The 16,273-nt window shown below is 39.5% G+C and overlaps 1 protein-coding gene across 2 annotated transcripts in view; it reads left to right on the forward strand.

Annotated features, from left to right (window-relative positions):
• Nucleotides 1–16,273, forward strand: part of LOC137997534 (calcium homeostasis modulator protein-like) — a 41,047-nt gene that overhangs the window by 7,268 nt on the left and 17,506 nt on the right. For both annotated transcript variants that reach the window (XM_068843587.1, XM_068843585.1), the window contains exon 2: nt 13,580–13,861. In XM_068843587.1, coding sequence (XP_068699688.1) covers nt 13,580–13,861 — 282 coding nt within the window. The remainder of the gene's footprint in view (nt 1–13,579; nt 13,862–16,273) is intronic.

The following is a 16,273-nucleotide window of genomic DNA, read 5'->3' on the forward strand; positions in this document are numbered from 1 at the left end:
GTTTCCGGTTTGCGGGTACGGGTAAGACGCCATCTTTGCGTACATATGGTAATGAGATCTTCGCAGTTCCTGGTAACCTCGACGTTTTCTCCGGGGTAAGAGTCAGTTTACGCGTTGTTTTCTCCGGGTGCGTTGTAAACTTTGCATTCAGCTCTGACAACAGTGAAAACAGTTCTATAAGTTCTGAATGAAGGAAGATGAATAAGCGAGTACTGAAAAATGTACAGTATTCAGTGAAAAGTACTAATTTGTTAAATACGCTTCACAAAATCTGAAATAAATGGCAAGCTGAAAGTCAAAACACATTAAAACGTCGAAAGATGTGAGAATGATTTAAGGGAACACAATAGGCCATTTCCGAGTTCAAGTCTTTTTCAGCGCCATCTTGAGTTGCGTCATTCGTGCTTGCGCATCTTAGCAGCGAACACACTTCATAATCAATCATTACTCATAGATTTATGTTCTCCTAAAGTGAAATGGTTAGGATTCCATTAATGATGAGTATTCCGGTTGAAAAAAGGCATAACGATGCATATGGCGTCTAGGAATCGTATATCGCGATGGTCTCTCGTCCAGATACTAACCCTGCCTGACAGGGAGTATAGTTTCAGACCTTCTATCGTGAAAGAATCCGTTAGTAGGAAGACGAGCACTGAAGCAAGCTGTTACTAGTATTGACTGCTATCAAGTCACAAGTTTTTCTCCTGCATATTACTGTACTTTATTCACAACGAAATTCGCGTTTTAAGGTGGCTGAACACAGTTTTCCCGCGGTCACCGGTATTCTTTAAAGGCGGCGTGGATTTAAAAAAAAAAAAAAAAGAAAAGAAAAGAAAAAAACCAAAACACAAATACTGTGTGGCGACTTTGCAGATAACTTCTTTTCTCCTTCTCGCGATGGTCTTGGAAATTCTGTCTAAATTCGCTTCCATTTTGTAAACGTCGTGGTGCTTTTGAAGTGAAAATAAATGCTGCGCATGCGCATTCGCTCAAAAAGTTGAGACCAACAACTGTTGGCTGTTTTACCAAAATTTCTCGCAAACTCGTCATAACATTTTGCTGAAATTTGGAATCAAAATAGTTCCAACTACAAATGAGTCGTCTATATTGAACAGACAAAAACTCTGGAAAAATAAATATTTTGAGCAAGAGCCGATACAACGTAGATTTGATCAATTGTCCTGCCTTTTGAAATTAAAAAAAGCTTCCCTGTCCTTACGGATCGAGCCTCTGTTAGAAAGTATTTTTTCGATAGGAATTAATTGCATGTCCTTAGAGATGTTGCGGGGAGTGAACTGCTACTGTAGTAGGTTTGGATTTGGTGTTAGCGTTATCTAAAGTGCGGCGGTGGTCATTAAAACGGTCTTTTAAACGTCGTTTAGTTTCTCATATGTACTGTAGATGGCATCTGTTACATTAAATCATGTACATAAGGTTTTTAGTTTCGCAAGTTATGTGGGAATTGTTTCGCCGGTAGAGAAGAATGTGTAGTTGGTTAGTCCATGGAAAATGTAACGACAGGTAGCACAGTTTTTGCCACAGCGAAAAGAACCGGAAGGAAGTGCAGAATTCGAATGAGTTACATTAGGGAACAGTTTAGCTGTTAACAGCAGGTCTCGAAGGTTAGGGGAGCGCCTGAAAGCCACAACGGGTAGATGTAGGAAAGCATTTTTGCAGCGGTCAGAGGAAAGAAGTAGATTGTAGTGTTCTTTTAGTATGTTGAAGATGGAAGGAAGTGATGGATTATAGGTCGTTATGCGTTCGGGTTTGTTTATCTGTTTAGGTTGTAGGGTATGTATGCGGGGAATGTCTGCGGCGCGTTGTATTTGTTTAGTATAAACAAAGTCGCGTTTGTAACCTCGTTTCAGAAGGTATGTCGTTAGTTCAGTTGTGCGAATCTTGAATGTTTCGTCGGTAGAACAAATTCGTCGTAAGCGGAGTGCTAGGCTGAAAGGAACGGATTTTTTTGTGTGTAGAGGATGACAAGACGAATAAAGTAAATGTTGGTGTTTGTCCATAAGTTTCGTGTATAGGTCTGTACTTATCTTTCCCTCACTAGTTAGTGAGAGGTTAACGTCGAGGAAAGGAACATTGCTGGGAGAGTGTGAGCTAGTGAATTTTATGGCAGGGTGAATGCTGTTGAGATAATCAATGAAAATTTTAAGGTTCTCCGGACTTTCAGTCCAGATCATGAAAATGTCATCGATGTATCTCAACCAAGTATGGGGTTGAAATGGGGCGTTCCTTAGAGCATTTTTTTTGAAAAGTCCAAGGAAGAGGTTAGCAAAAGAAGGAGCCATTTTAGTGCCCATAGCTGTGCGGTGGATTTGAAGGTAGTGGCTATCATTAATAGTGAAGTTATTCATGGTGAGTGAGAATCATGCGGATGAGGTCGCAAATAATGCGAGCAGGAATGGTGTTGTGAGGATCAGTGCGTAAAAAATGATCACAAGCATTAATTCCTTCATTATGTGGAATATGAGTGTATAAAGCGATGAGACGTCAAGTGTTACTAATAATGAATTAGAGGGTATTTTGCCAATGGTAAGGAGTTTATTGAGAAAATCATTAGTGTCTTTAACATAAGATGGTAGTTTGTGGACAAGAGGTTGAAGATGGTGGTCAATAAAATGGGATATGCGTTCAGTGGGATGACTACTGGATGAAACAATGGGGCGTCCTGGGTTACCGGGGTTGTGTACTTTGGGAAGGATGTAAAAGACTGTTTTAATGAACACCGCCGCACTTTAGATAACGCTAACACCAAATCCAAACCTACTACAGTAGCAGAACATTCCTCTCCTCTGGCCATAACATCTCTAAGGACATACAATTAATTCCTATCGAAAAAATATTTTCTAACAGAGACTCGATCCGTAAGGCCAGGGAAGCTTTTTTAATTTCAAAAGGCAGGACAATTGATCCCAACGGTCTTAATATCCGCGAAGAAACGTATTACATTTCAGTTTACTATTTAGAGTCACTTCCGTTATTTTTCCGTTACTCTTAGTATTTGAATTCAAATTTGTTGTAACTGTCATGTTTTATCACAGTATTACTTCAACATCCATTTACTATATATATCTATATATATATACATATTAGCCAGCCGAAATATAGTACACCACTAAAATCAAATCTACGTTGTATCGGCTCTTGCTCAAAATATTTAGTTTCTCTACTTGTAATTACGCCGATCAGATCAAGCCACTGATCCAACGTACACCGACAGGAAGATTGTCCACGGTTGCTTGCTTCAAAACTCTGGAAAAATAAAAAAACGTCTTTCAACGAATTATGAAAAAATCCGTCCTTTGAAATTCTATGATAACAGCTCTCAAACGTTCTTTGTTTCTATTATTTTATGCACGCAAATGCTGCAAAAAACAAAAAACAAAAACAACAACAACAAAAAAAAAAAACAAAAATTGCATAAATGATGAATAAGCATCCTTGTTTTAAGCGAGATGCGCTACAATGATAACATCCTGTCGAGCTCATTAACTGTCAAAAATATAAACCTTCGTGGTAACACCGTTCAGTGACCAACTTTGAGCTTCAAGGCAAAAATGCATAAATATGGAAAAAATGAAAATATAAATGCGTAAAAACTGTGTTCAGTCACCTTTAAAGTGCCCTTGTGATAAAAAAAACCACTTCCTTTTTTCCTTCAGATTTTGAAAGTGTGTTTGCTTAACACCTGACTGGCAAAATTTTGAGCTTTGATTTTTATCCAAAGGCCGTTTACTTTGAGTGTAAGTTTTTGATTTCACGGTCCGCCATTACTCACGTTCAAAACTGACCGATTGGACCTCAGACGGTTGGATCCAGGGAAAAGTGACGTCAGAGGCTCACAAGCTTAAAATTTCAGCGTGTGAACGCAGCTTATTATGTATGCAAAACGTGTTTAAAAGTCTGAAAGCGCAAAACCCCCGTTCTGCATATTAATTCTGCAGCGTACACACGTATTGCATTCTTAAACTAGTGAGCCTTTGACGTCATTTTCTCCTCGATCCAGCTCTCTCAAGAACATAATGTTAGTAATGGCGGACCATTAAATAGGAAAATTACAGTTTAAATAAAGAGGTGTCTTTTTGAAATCAAGGCTTAGAACGTGGGTCACTTAGTGTTTTGTTAACATAGTTTTGAAATCCAAAGAAAAATATGAATTGATTTTTTGGTCACAGGGGCACTTTAACTTGCTGTGAAAAGAAATTGAAGTGAACGCGGAAATGATCAACATGTCAGCCTCGATGTCAATGTTACTCGAATCCCTTTCATTTTCTTCAATCTTTCTCAGTGTAGTATTTTACTAGTAACCACATGACTTTGTCCTCTCAAGGGGCTATTCACGTTTTATCGTTTCCTCAAAAATGATACATAGTTATTTTATCCACAACTTACGTTCTTATATCAAACACTAGTACTAGTACTAGTTATCTCAATCCTGTCACATGAGTCATAGTACTGGGCGCTTATTCAAACCATCTCAAGAAGTACATGCTCGCATCATCAAACTTTGGTCCTACAACATTGTTTCTTTCCCTACCCTTCTCCTTTGCTTCCAAAGTGACTGTCGAACGCACTTCAATAATCCGAGATTACTACTAATAATTAGCTTATTACTGGCGATTAGCTTGTCGCTGACAATTCACTGATATTACGTTAATTATTAAAGTCCTTTAAAAAGTCATTCAACAGTAATTCTAGAAGCTTTAAGGTGGCTGAACACAGTTTTTGATATATACCTATGTTTCATTTACCTTTTTCTCTAAAACCCTTGATCTTTTGGTCGCCAAAAATGGTAGTAAGCAAGTTAGCAACGCGAACTTCGGTTTTTTGATAGTTAAGCTGACGTATATACCGTTTCCATGGCAACATGAATAAATATAAAAAGGTCTTTAAAATTGGTTTTGTTTATTTGCAGAAAATCTAGATCTGGTCGTTAGATTTTCTTCATAATTTGCATGCAACATACTTGTAACGATGCTCACAAGTTAACACTATTTTAATGATAATTTAACAGAGAGACCTTTAATCATCCCTTGTTGAAGGTTCACTGGAATATCTAAAATTTCCTCTGTTAAAGTTCAATTTTTTCCAATACTCCAGTTACTTATTTCCTGAAGTACTTTCGTGCCAAATTTCGTTAAATTCTAAAGAGTGGTTCTCAAGAAATAGGCGTATTTCCGAGAAAGCTTTTCCCATTAAATCGCAATTTTTTAACTTACTACGCATGCGCTGCATTTAACTGGGTTCTTTAGAAAACAAAGAAAAATCTGCGAATTGCGGAGTTCTTTGCTTCGTTACCTCTTCTGACATACATTTCTCACAAAAGACTAAAACCATCAAAACACTTATGAGGAAAAATAGTACAGATAGCGGAGGCATTGAGCAAATAAAATGATTGCTGTATTGAAGCCATGTTTATTTTTTTGCAATCCTTGAGCGCGCGCTGCATTGCGTTAGCAAGAGAGCGCGCGCGAAAACTGTGTTAGGCCACCACTAAGGGTGCGTTCGATTGACCCTATTCCGGAATAAGAATACGTGGAGTGATGATTTAAAACGGTCTGTCTGGCGCTTTTGAAGCAACAAGGATAATAAAGATATGTCTAAAATAGCATTTTAGCAAGTGTTTGATAATTTTAATGTGAATCTCCATAAAAACGAAGGATTTCTAACTTCTATTCCATGTATTTCTATTCCGGAATACGGTCAATCGAACGCGCCCTAAATCATTGTACCTATTTTGGACGTAAGTCTAGCTTTATGGATCGTTTCGCTATAATCTTTGATTGATTCATAGGGCGACAGCCTCATGCTCACTTTTATGTGATTAATTCTCTTGGCAAAGATTCTCAAGTGTGTTTAAAGATAGGGTAGTGCCATATTGTGGCCGGTCAACCTTTCCCTGGGCTTTCGGTCGCGGGAACAAACTGTCCACAGTTCTCAATGGTTTGAAGGCGACTTTGGTTTGTCGCTGCCTTAAGATTCGACTAATCCTTTCCGAAATGCCCTGCACATAGGGTAGCACCGCCAAGCCATTAGACGGTGGATCGGTAGGGAGTATCGACAGCAATCTTTCGCAGCCATTGATGAAGGATGAAGGATAATTATTGTCTCGCAGTACCCCCTTTACTCGCTCCGTTTCTTCGTGCACGTGTTTCCTTTTCTGTGTTGATGGTATGTTCTGTGCCCTGCGTAGCAAGGTATCGACTACAGATCTCCTATGGCACATGAGGTGGTGAGAACTGAAATCGAGATAGCGGTCTGTGTGGGTTCAACTTGGCTTTCTGAAGACATTCATTTCAAGCTGCGTACCCCTCCTTGTGGTGATAGTGTGGAGTTTATGCAAAGACGACGGCTACGGCAACGAAAGCGTCAGTCCAAAATATAACTTAGCGCCATCGCAAGTATTTCGCAATTATTCCGTCTTGTTTACTTTGTACAATACAGGCAAACTATCCTGCAAATGGATGGGTACGAACGGTTTTAAAGTCAAAAAAGAAAATGACTGTTTCATTGTTATTCGCTCACGTTGTCGTCAAAACCTAAAATTTGGTGATTTCACGTTGTTGTTTTGTGAAGAACGGCAAAAAATGCACGGAAAATCGTGTTTTAACAAATGCTATTCTTGCTTTGTGGCGTTGTCGTTGCCGTAGCCGTCGTCTTTGCTTTAACTCCCTAGTGTCTAGAAAGGTAGTCCCTGTCCCTTGGTGTCCTCAAGTTCTAGAGTGAACTGTATGTAGGGGTTAATTGAATTGAGATGTTGGTGAAACTCATCCACTTGGTCCTTTCTAGGACACGTGTGACTGTCGTCAACGTAACGGAACCACCAGGTAGGGGGATGGGGAGCTGTGGCGATGGCAGTTTCCTCAATCTCTTCCATGAAGAGGTCGGCTATAACGGGACTGATTGGGGAACCCATCGCACATCCAAAGATTTGTTTGTAATGGATGGCTTCGTGTTTGAAGTAGCTGTGATTTAAAACAAAATCTAACAGCCTCATGATGTTACTGATGGACATATTTGTACGTTCCGCTAGATCCTGATCTTTTTGGAGCCTCTCGTTGGCGATGGTTAGAGCTAGATCCACGGGAATGGAAGTGAAAAAAGATTTAACGTCAAAAGAGACCATGATTTCGTCACTGGCGACAGTATGTTGCTGGATCAATTTAGCAAATTCTGAGCTGTTTTTTGACGGAGAATCGGTTTCTCCGAGGAGGGGACAGAATGGAAACAAGACTTTTGGATACGGCGTACATGGGGCTACCTATGCTGCTTGTGATGGGTCTGAGTGGTCTTTCAGGTTTATGAATTTTTGGAAGACCATAAAACGACGTTAGTGTTGAATTGCTGCAATCTAGTTTTTTTTTAACAATCCCGGTCCAATTTGTGATCTGCTGTCATTCTGTTCCTCTTTGATGTTAAGTAATCAAGAGTTTGTTTAGATCTTTTTCGACGCTTGATGTTGGATTCGATCTTTTGTCTGTGATTTTCAAATAAGTGTTTGTATCGTTCAACAAAACAGATACTTTTTCTTAGTATTCATCCTTTAATATCCATTACTACGACAGCACGCGCTCGCCGTGCTGTTATTTGATTCACGCATGATATAGAGATTTAGCCAAGCCTAAAAGCGGAGCTCCCTGGTTATTTATTCTTTCTGCCTGTAGGGTTAGCGAAAATAAAAGGTTTCGAATTATCCGCGTTTTAATGTTTCCGGTTGCTGCTTTAATAATTAAATCATTTTCTTTGCTTTCTTCTATAGAAAAATTCATTGTCTAACTAGTGAATTCCACGGTACATTTTACGCTAAAAGCCGATGTCGCATGAATCTAAGGAGGCAGTGTGGCCCAGTGGTTAGGGCGCTTGCCTTGAAATCCGGGTTCAAGACCCGCTCTGACCACTCATTGAATTTGATCCTGGTAGTCCCTGCTTCAGCTTCCCAGCTGCACTTATAAATAGCCAAATGGTTTGCCTCCGGCCAGTTGGGATTCTTAACAGTTGTTGTTGTTGTTGTTATTCTGCTCCGTCGTTTCGTTGTGTTTCATAATATTGGCCCTGAAAAGCCTCCTATGGGGGGCGGTCAATTAAGTATGTATTATATTGTAGACACGAAGCGATAAGTACGATATTGTTTTTTCGAGTGAAATTTACTTTGGAATTCACCAGTTTGGCAACAAATTTTTCTTGAACCGCATGAGTCTTAACAGAAAACAAGCACACCCTCGGCGAGCGCATGGAAAAGGAAAAAAGCCATTTCAGAGTCAACTGTCAATAAACAGCGAATAGGAATCACGCTAAAATTAGAAGCCATAAAAACCTTTGTCAGTTCAAGGTCAAAAAAGAGGATACCTAAATTTCGAGCCAGGATTCGAGCTAGGATCCGAGTCAGGATTCCAGCCAGGATTCGAGCTAAGATGAGCTTTCTCCGCTATTTATTCTCGAATCTCTCGGTTAGGTTAGGTCTCGAATCGGTTAGGTTAGGTCTATTTGCGTTGGTTCTAGTCTAGTTAGGTCTAGTTAGGGTTAGGGTAGGTCTCGAATCCTGGCTTTGATCTTAGTTTACCTTAGTTTATGGAATTCTTAGTTGATCTCGTCAAAAAAGAATTTTACTGATGTACATTATTACACTTTATCTCTGAAAACGAGATAATTCACATTTTGATGTATTTCATTGAAACACGCCAGGTTGGCTTGGAACAAGAAGCGGCAAAATACGGCAATGCAACCAAGAAAGGACGAACTTCAAACAAGATCCGCTCCAACACTTAAATAACGTTTAGGTGCTTTAAAAAAACCTGTGAGGACACAAGCTTGAGAAATTTCCCTCTAATTTTATGAGAACTCATTTTGATTACGTGTTTATAACATAAGGGCAAGATTTTCTTGTCATTGTCGAGGCACATTGAAAACTTGTTCACTCACATTTTAGAGCAACACAAACAAAACAAATCATTTTTTTGTTTCTGTCCAAAAGAGTGCAGATAATTGTGATTTAATTCGAGTCGACAATAAAAATTTGATTTTCATTCCTGAACAAAGGAAAACCGATTAAACCACTTTTTGAAAATAACAAAGGGTTTAGAATTTGGAGTAACTTCTTCCACTAAGTATGAGCTATCACTGATATTCTGTTTTGTCGTTGTTGTTCTCTTTCGCTCTCCTTTCGTTTCTGTTCTAGGTCCTCCAGGCATCATTTAACCTTATGCCAAAAATTGCAATACAGAGAAAAAAAGCAGCTCGAAGCAAATTAAAAATAAACACTCAGCTTTAAGTTTATATCCCTCCGATGATTGACTTGAATAACTGCGTAGTCGCCAGTGTGGACCACAGCTATCATGATATGCCAAACTGGATTGAGACCAGCGAAAAATACAGCAAGAAAACATTTTCCAAATCGTTTTCCACCTGAACACGAAAAGCGTTGACTGTGTGAGAACTGTAGTTGACGTAGTATGGCCGTGTGGCCGCGTCGAGCCACAGAAAGCGCGCGAAAAATGAAGCCTCGCTGTTATGCTTAGGTGAGGTAACTTGGGTTAAACCTGCAATCCAATCGAAAACCAGTACCTGGTCAGCGGTCAACTTCAAAAAAATCGCTGAGCTTGGTGAGCTCTAAGCTTGAGCCCGCGATATGGTCACGTCATACTGGTCAGCGGATAACTTGTTGGACAGGTGTCAATTGATCAAAACATGGATGTCCAACAGAGCTGAAAAACGACTGCGCATGCGCCAGATAGGGAGCACAAATCGTGCAAATGAACTCAAAGTGTGCATTTCGATCGTTTGATCTCGTCTTCTGCCTGTGTCACTTTATAACTCTTGACGGTGTGAATTTTGGAATTGAGATCATGATGATTTAATTTAAGGAGACACATCAGATCTGTGTAACATATTTGTGTGGAATTTTTGGGCGATGAGATCCAATTCCAGTTAAATTGTTTGGGAATATGCGCTGCAGAAACTAACGGAGGCTACGGTGAGTGTTACATATTTGTTTTTGAAGCATGAAGTGTTCACAACGTTTTGTTAAGTTTGCACACTAGGGTATTGCCCATGCAATCTCTACAGTGTTCATCAACAAGATAATTTGGGCAGGGTTCTCTGAAATCACCTTTACAATCAATCATATTTACAATGCGTTAATTAAACGTAACATATTCTGAGAGCATTATTTGAAAGTTGTCAACCTCCTCCTAGAACCAAGGCAGCAGTTCATTTAGAGTACTGCCACTCTGCAATAGCCACCTAACCTCCTGACTGCCCCCATAAAGGCAGCTGTTTAAAAGAAAACACCTTGTCAACTTGTGAAGTTGGAATGAACACAAGTACTGGCCAGGACTACATAGAAAATATTGAAGTTCTTTGTCCCTGTCTCAGGGCATTTCTTCAATGAAAAGGTAAATTGGTTGCAAGACTGGCCTCTGAGATTACACTCAGAAGAAGTTCTAGTTGCACAGTAGTGTGATCAATAACATTGTTTATTGCCATAGTGAGGCTTGATCACAGAATCAAATACTTGCCCACCAAAATACCCTGTGCAATCAATTGATACACCCATGTTCGGGAGACTGTTGGCCTGTTAATTAATGGAACATCCATATATGAGGAAAAAAACAATTTGCTAAATAAAAGTGCAATGTCCAGGCCCTGCCTCCTGTTAATTCTAGGATTATTGACTTGGAAATACCGCTTGAAAGTGGCACCCGAGCAACTTAATTGTAGTCTAGGTTCCACAATCTCCAACTAATAATGATTTATCATTATTGTAATAATGCAACACACTTGGTGTCAACATCTATGTCAAAACTTGGAAGATGGTATTTTGCTTTCCCCCTTGACTGGCCATTATTTGCAAATCTATGTTCAACCCAACGTCCAAGACAAAATTATGGTTAGACTCAAATCTTAGAACATGTGTTTAGGAAAACAGTTGAGGGTCATTGGCTTATGTGTGGTTTATAGTATGTTTATATGGCTAGCTCATCATGTTTTCTTTGTCTTGGTTGTGTAATAAGAGTGACTTTTTGTACTAATTTTCACAGCCCCCATAAAAACTGACATGTGCAGTTTCCTGTGTCTAGGAAAATAATAATATTATTATGATATTGTAGATTGTAGCATTGTAATATGCATCTCATGGACAATAACATTCATTTTCGTTTTTTGTCCTTAGGGTGATAGATCCACCTGGTATTATTTGCGGCAGTTTTGTGAAATACCGGTATTAGCTCTAAAAAGAGCGAGAAGAAATTCAGCCTTTTTTTTTTTCTGAGCAATAAACCACAATAATCTTATTGAGTTCACTTTGTCCATGTTGGTAGTGTGGAACAAAAGACTGGATTAAGTTACTGAGAAATCCAGACAATGCTGTTGAGTTTTAAGCACTTTCTTTAGTGCTCTTCACATTGTCAAATTTTTCAGTTTCTTCTTAGAACTGAATACCAGTCCTTAACTTTTTTTCAGTTATGAACTTTTTGGACCAGCACAGAACTTTAAAATGCGACTTCTTTAAATGTTGTACTGATAAAACAGAATGGGGACAACATATTCAAGCAAAAAGATCACAAATGCATGTTGTTTGCACCTGCACGCAAACTTTGCGAATGCTTTTGATCTGATGAGTTGCCAACCCAGTAATGCTTCAGATACATGCAGTGACATCGAAAATGGTTTTAGTTTACATGCCAGGACACCTGCAAACACATTGAATGACAATTTGGCAAAGAAAAAATTAAAATTAAAAACAAACATCTTCTTAAGCATTGAGACCCACATGGAATAGCCTTTGCATATGTGTATTATACTGATGACTGGATTCCATCTACTTAATATACAATCATCTTTTTAAGATAATACCACCTAGGCCAGTCAGCAGATAATGCTAGAGTGAACTTCTTGCTCTACAGCTGAAAATATTAATTTTGTGGTATGCCCCTTTCAGGGATGTTTCCTAGTTGTCTATGCTCTAAAGATTTTGTTCAAACTCATCAAGTACAATGTAGCATGCATGTGTGAAATGTCTCAAGGTTAGATCAGTTTTGCAATATGCACTGTGTTGTCTGAACTGATCCTTGCAAAATGTTTGTAGTTTCTTGTTGATTGTTAAATATGGAAAAAAAGGATTTACTTTCTGAAAAAAAAAGCCATTAGTGACGTCTCTTGATCAGGTTAGGACCTGGTGAATTCTTATTTTAAAAGGCAAGCAAATCAAGGGGCAAATTAATTTTCTCTGAGCTGTTTAATGTCATTAAGTGGGCTTTCCAGGGTGAAGCACTTTTTTGCCTGCTCTCTGTATATCATACAGTGTATAATCTTTTCACCGATTTATCTCAGTTTCTTCTGGGGCCGGCTTTCATCGCTCTTCTATAAATTTAACAAAAGATGCTGTGTAAAGAGCGAAAGATGTATTTTGCTTTCATGATAATTATAAATTCGTATTTAAAATTTGGGGAAACGTGGAGCTGAATTTGCCTTCTTGCATCTTTGCACACTCCATTTTAATATCACTTTCAGCTTGCTTGCCAAAATATCTTTTGTAAGCGTGTCACCTTTCACCACCCGGTCAAAAATTCACAAGTTGTCTTCCTTTGTTGTTCAGAATATTATAGAGAGTATCTGGAACGTCAAAAGGTTTTTTATGTGTCTTTACCAACTCAGACAAGGAAGCATTGTCCTGCATCGCAACCACTCGGCGAACTGGTCTCCACCGATAAGTTCGAAGCTCTCACCAATTCCACCGGCCGAACATCGCCAAAACAGGGTTTATGGGAATTTCTGCTCCCAGAAAACCAACAACTTGCAAAAACCGTACGAGAAACTTTCGACAAAAGCCAACACTGTCAAAATAGTAAGCATTGCAGCGCTCGTTACTTCCATTCACCGTATAGTTACACGAAAGGTGCATTTACCGCGCGAAAACAATTTTTACACAACTTCTACACCACTTCAATTTTTGGAGAAACATCAAAACTCGTCAAAAATTGTAACAAAATCCTTATCTTTCAAACGGCGACCTTATTTTTTTTATTTAATCAACGGCTGTCATTTTCCGGCGAACAAAATAGTCTTTTCGAATGAGCGCGCCCTTGAGCCTGCGTTTCTTGCCACTGATCAGTGACTTGCGCAGTCGTTTTTTAGCTCTGCTTGGATGTTCAATATCAAAGATGTATGCTGAAAACTAGTATGATACTGCGGACATTGGCATACATGGAGGGATGGACGCACGTGCGGACGGTCGATGACGTCATGGCTATAAAACCAAAAATTCTCGCATGGATGGGTTACCATATTTTTCTTAACTATGGTGCTCCGCGCGCACGCAGCTCCGCTTTTAACGTTATATTTCTAATCAACTGAAGAAGGGTTATGCACCTGCCGAAACGTCTTTAACGAAACATAAGAAAATAGTCAGGGTCAAATCATTATCTTACGATTCTCAAGTGTATTGCTTGTTTTTTGGATACATTTGTCAATAACGTTTCATGCCGCGATCTTGAAACGTTGCCGGCAGTTATAGGAAGATTAGAAAGTTATCGGGTATTCTGCAATCACTCCTATTCTCCTTCTTGACTAGATCACTTCACCTTAGAAAAACGAGAGGCGGTCAGCGCAATGCAAGAGTTCTTGAAACAAGCTGGGGGACCAGACTTGGAGGAACGTGAGTCGGAAGTAACAAAAACAAAAGAACTGAAAAGCATAGAAGAAGAAACTGGCGAAGTTGACGATGACACGAAAACTGAAAAAACAGATGGTGGAAAAAGCACTAAAATAAACGTTCATGGAAAAATATGCACTGTGTATCTTGACGGAGCTCCAGAAACTTTGGGAAGATTAACGGTGACGAAATTATTTGAAGGTGAGAGGAAAGGTAGACAAGCTTAGTGCGATGCAGTATTCCTACATTATTAGGGAGATTAAGGATAAGACGTTCTTGAGCCACAGACGGCAAACGGATGTGAGCTATTTTCCTTTAAACTTGTGTTGACACTACTACATTGGTAGTGCTAAGTTTCTTAGCACTATTGGAGACGTTTAGTTTTAAAATCTAGGAGAGGCTACTGTTCTGGCAGGCGAAATGTTCATTTCCGGTTTTCGTTCGTGGCTCAAAAACGATCCCACAAGAGTGACCTTATACCTGCAACCCGTAACCTGAGACCCTCAGTGTAGTGATGTTAAACTAAGAAAACTGAGAGCAAGGAATTCCACCTTGTATACCATGCCACATTACCTGAGAAATTGGCCACTATGAACATTACCCGTAGCTTCTGGAAATGGGTTCAGAGTTTTCTTACCGGGAGTACTCAACAAAATAAACTCCCAGGAATGTTGTCAAGAACAGGGTGTATCTTAGCAGGAGTCCCTCAGGGTGATGTAATTTCACCTACATTGCTTAATGTGTTTGTAAATGATATTGATGACTGCTGCCCGTCAGGACTTACTATACTACTTAGTATGCTGATGAATGTACCGAGTATGAACTGGTGCCCAATGGCTGCACCAGTCATATGCAAGAAGTCACGGATATCGATAATGTAAGGGTATGGGCAGTCAGAAATAAAATGGAGATTAATGCTGAGAAGCTCAAGGATCAGTTTTCAAAGATCATCGCGTCAAGTTCCGGATCCATTTAGTGTGCCAAATGTAGTGCTGGAGAGAGTAGACGTTTTTAAAGACTTTAAACTGCTGGGAGTTCACGTGCAGAATAACCTCAAGTAGAACGCACATGTTGATGTCATCCTAAGTCGAGAAAGTGGGAGATTGTACTTTGTGAGGGCATGTCAGAAGGCCAATGTACCTACAAAATTCGGTCTTACCATCTACCTGACCAAGATTAGACCATTAATGGAGTATGCCTCACCGATATGGAGTAGCCTCCCTCTATACCTTGTGGAGAATGTGCAAAGAGTACAGGACCGCTCTCTGGATACTATCGGTGTTTGTAGAGATGGTTTAGAGCCATTGAATACGCGGAGAGATGCACAGACGGTTGCAGCATTCGAGAGTATTCTCACGGATCTACGTAGCTCACCTATGTAGGCGGTTCGTACTGGCTAACACGCAACCTAACTCTCTTAGGTCCCTTGCACACAAAGGGAAACCAAGGCTCTTTTATTCAGCATGGGGCTAAATTGTACGCTTTGAAAAAAAACCCATTTTTTTTAGATTTCTAATTGTGCTGTGATGTTATGATGTCTTACATGATATGCTGATATTTTAATTTCTGTAATACTATCGTATTCCTAACGATAGAGATCGTAAATAAAGAATTATTATTATTATTATTATTATTATAATTATCATTATTATTATTATCATTAGTAAGCAAAAAACGAATTGAAGCAGGCACTAAGAAAATGGAAAAAAGTTCATGTTCTTGCACTTATGTACACAAATTGTGATTAACTTTATAAAGAACAAAACTATAACCCTCGAACACAGTCGCATATGAATAAGGAACAGGCCAAAAAAAAAAAAAAAAAAAGCGATAACAAAGTGTCGGTTGAGGGTGACCTTTGTTGTATCACAGGTACCCCAAGCTCACGGAGAATTGTTGTTGCGTAACAGAGATTTTATAAGGGTTTGCATGGGGAATTTAGCGATCGTTATTTAGGGCATTAAAATAGAAATAAAAATACATCAGAATTTCTTCCCTTCCCTTCTTGTCTTATTTACGGTATGTTCTTAGCATTTTTGGCCGTTTCAGCGCGTTTCTAGCGAGGTTTAGTTCTACCGTTGCTCTCTCACATACATAATTTGCCAAGGTTGGTTACTTGCTGGCGGCGGTCTATCATATCCACCGAAGGAAATCAATCATCCGTAAATGTCCTCCGAATGCTCAGGTCGCATCCAGATTTAGCCCAGTGCACGTTAGAATCCTCCTCTAGCTAATGCTTTTCTCTATCGGACAAAAACAGCCGCGGTGGGGGAATTTCGGCTCGTTAATCTCACGATTCCATTTTATGGAGGACCCTCGACGATGTAGGAAATCTGGCAAGGCCAGGTCGTGGCAAAGCACCGTTTACGGTTCCTTGATGGAAGGGAGCCGTGAGCTTGAGGTACCTGTGGTTGTATATTTTCACCCTTGAAGTAATTTTGATTGACTAAAGGAGAGTTACTCCATAGGGTAGTCGGTGGAGTGCTCCGTAGGGTAGTTCAAGAAAAGGGGGTCAGTATTTTCAACTCTGCTGGTTGTATTAGTGTTCGGTTGTCCCGAATTCAAATCCAAAACACTTTGTAAATGTCCGTTGTTGTCTGAGCATGGAAAGTG

This window comes from Montipora foliosa, chromosome 3, assembly GCF_036669935.1.
Source record: "Montipora foliosa isolate CH-2021 chromosome 3, ASM3666993v2, whole genome shotgun sequence".
NCBI classification, from domain to species: Eukaryota; Metazoa; Cnidaria; class Anthozoa; order Scleractinia; family Acroporidae; genus Montipora; species Montipora foliosa.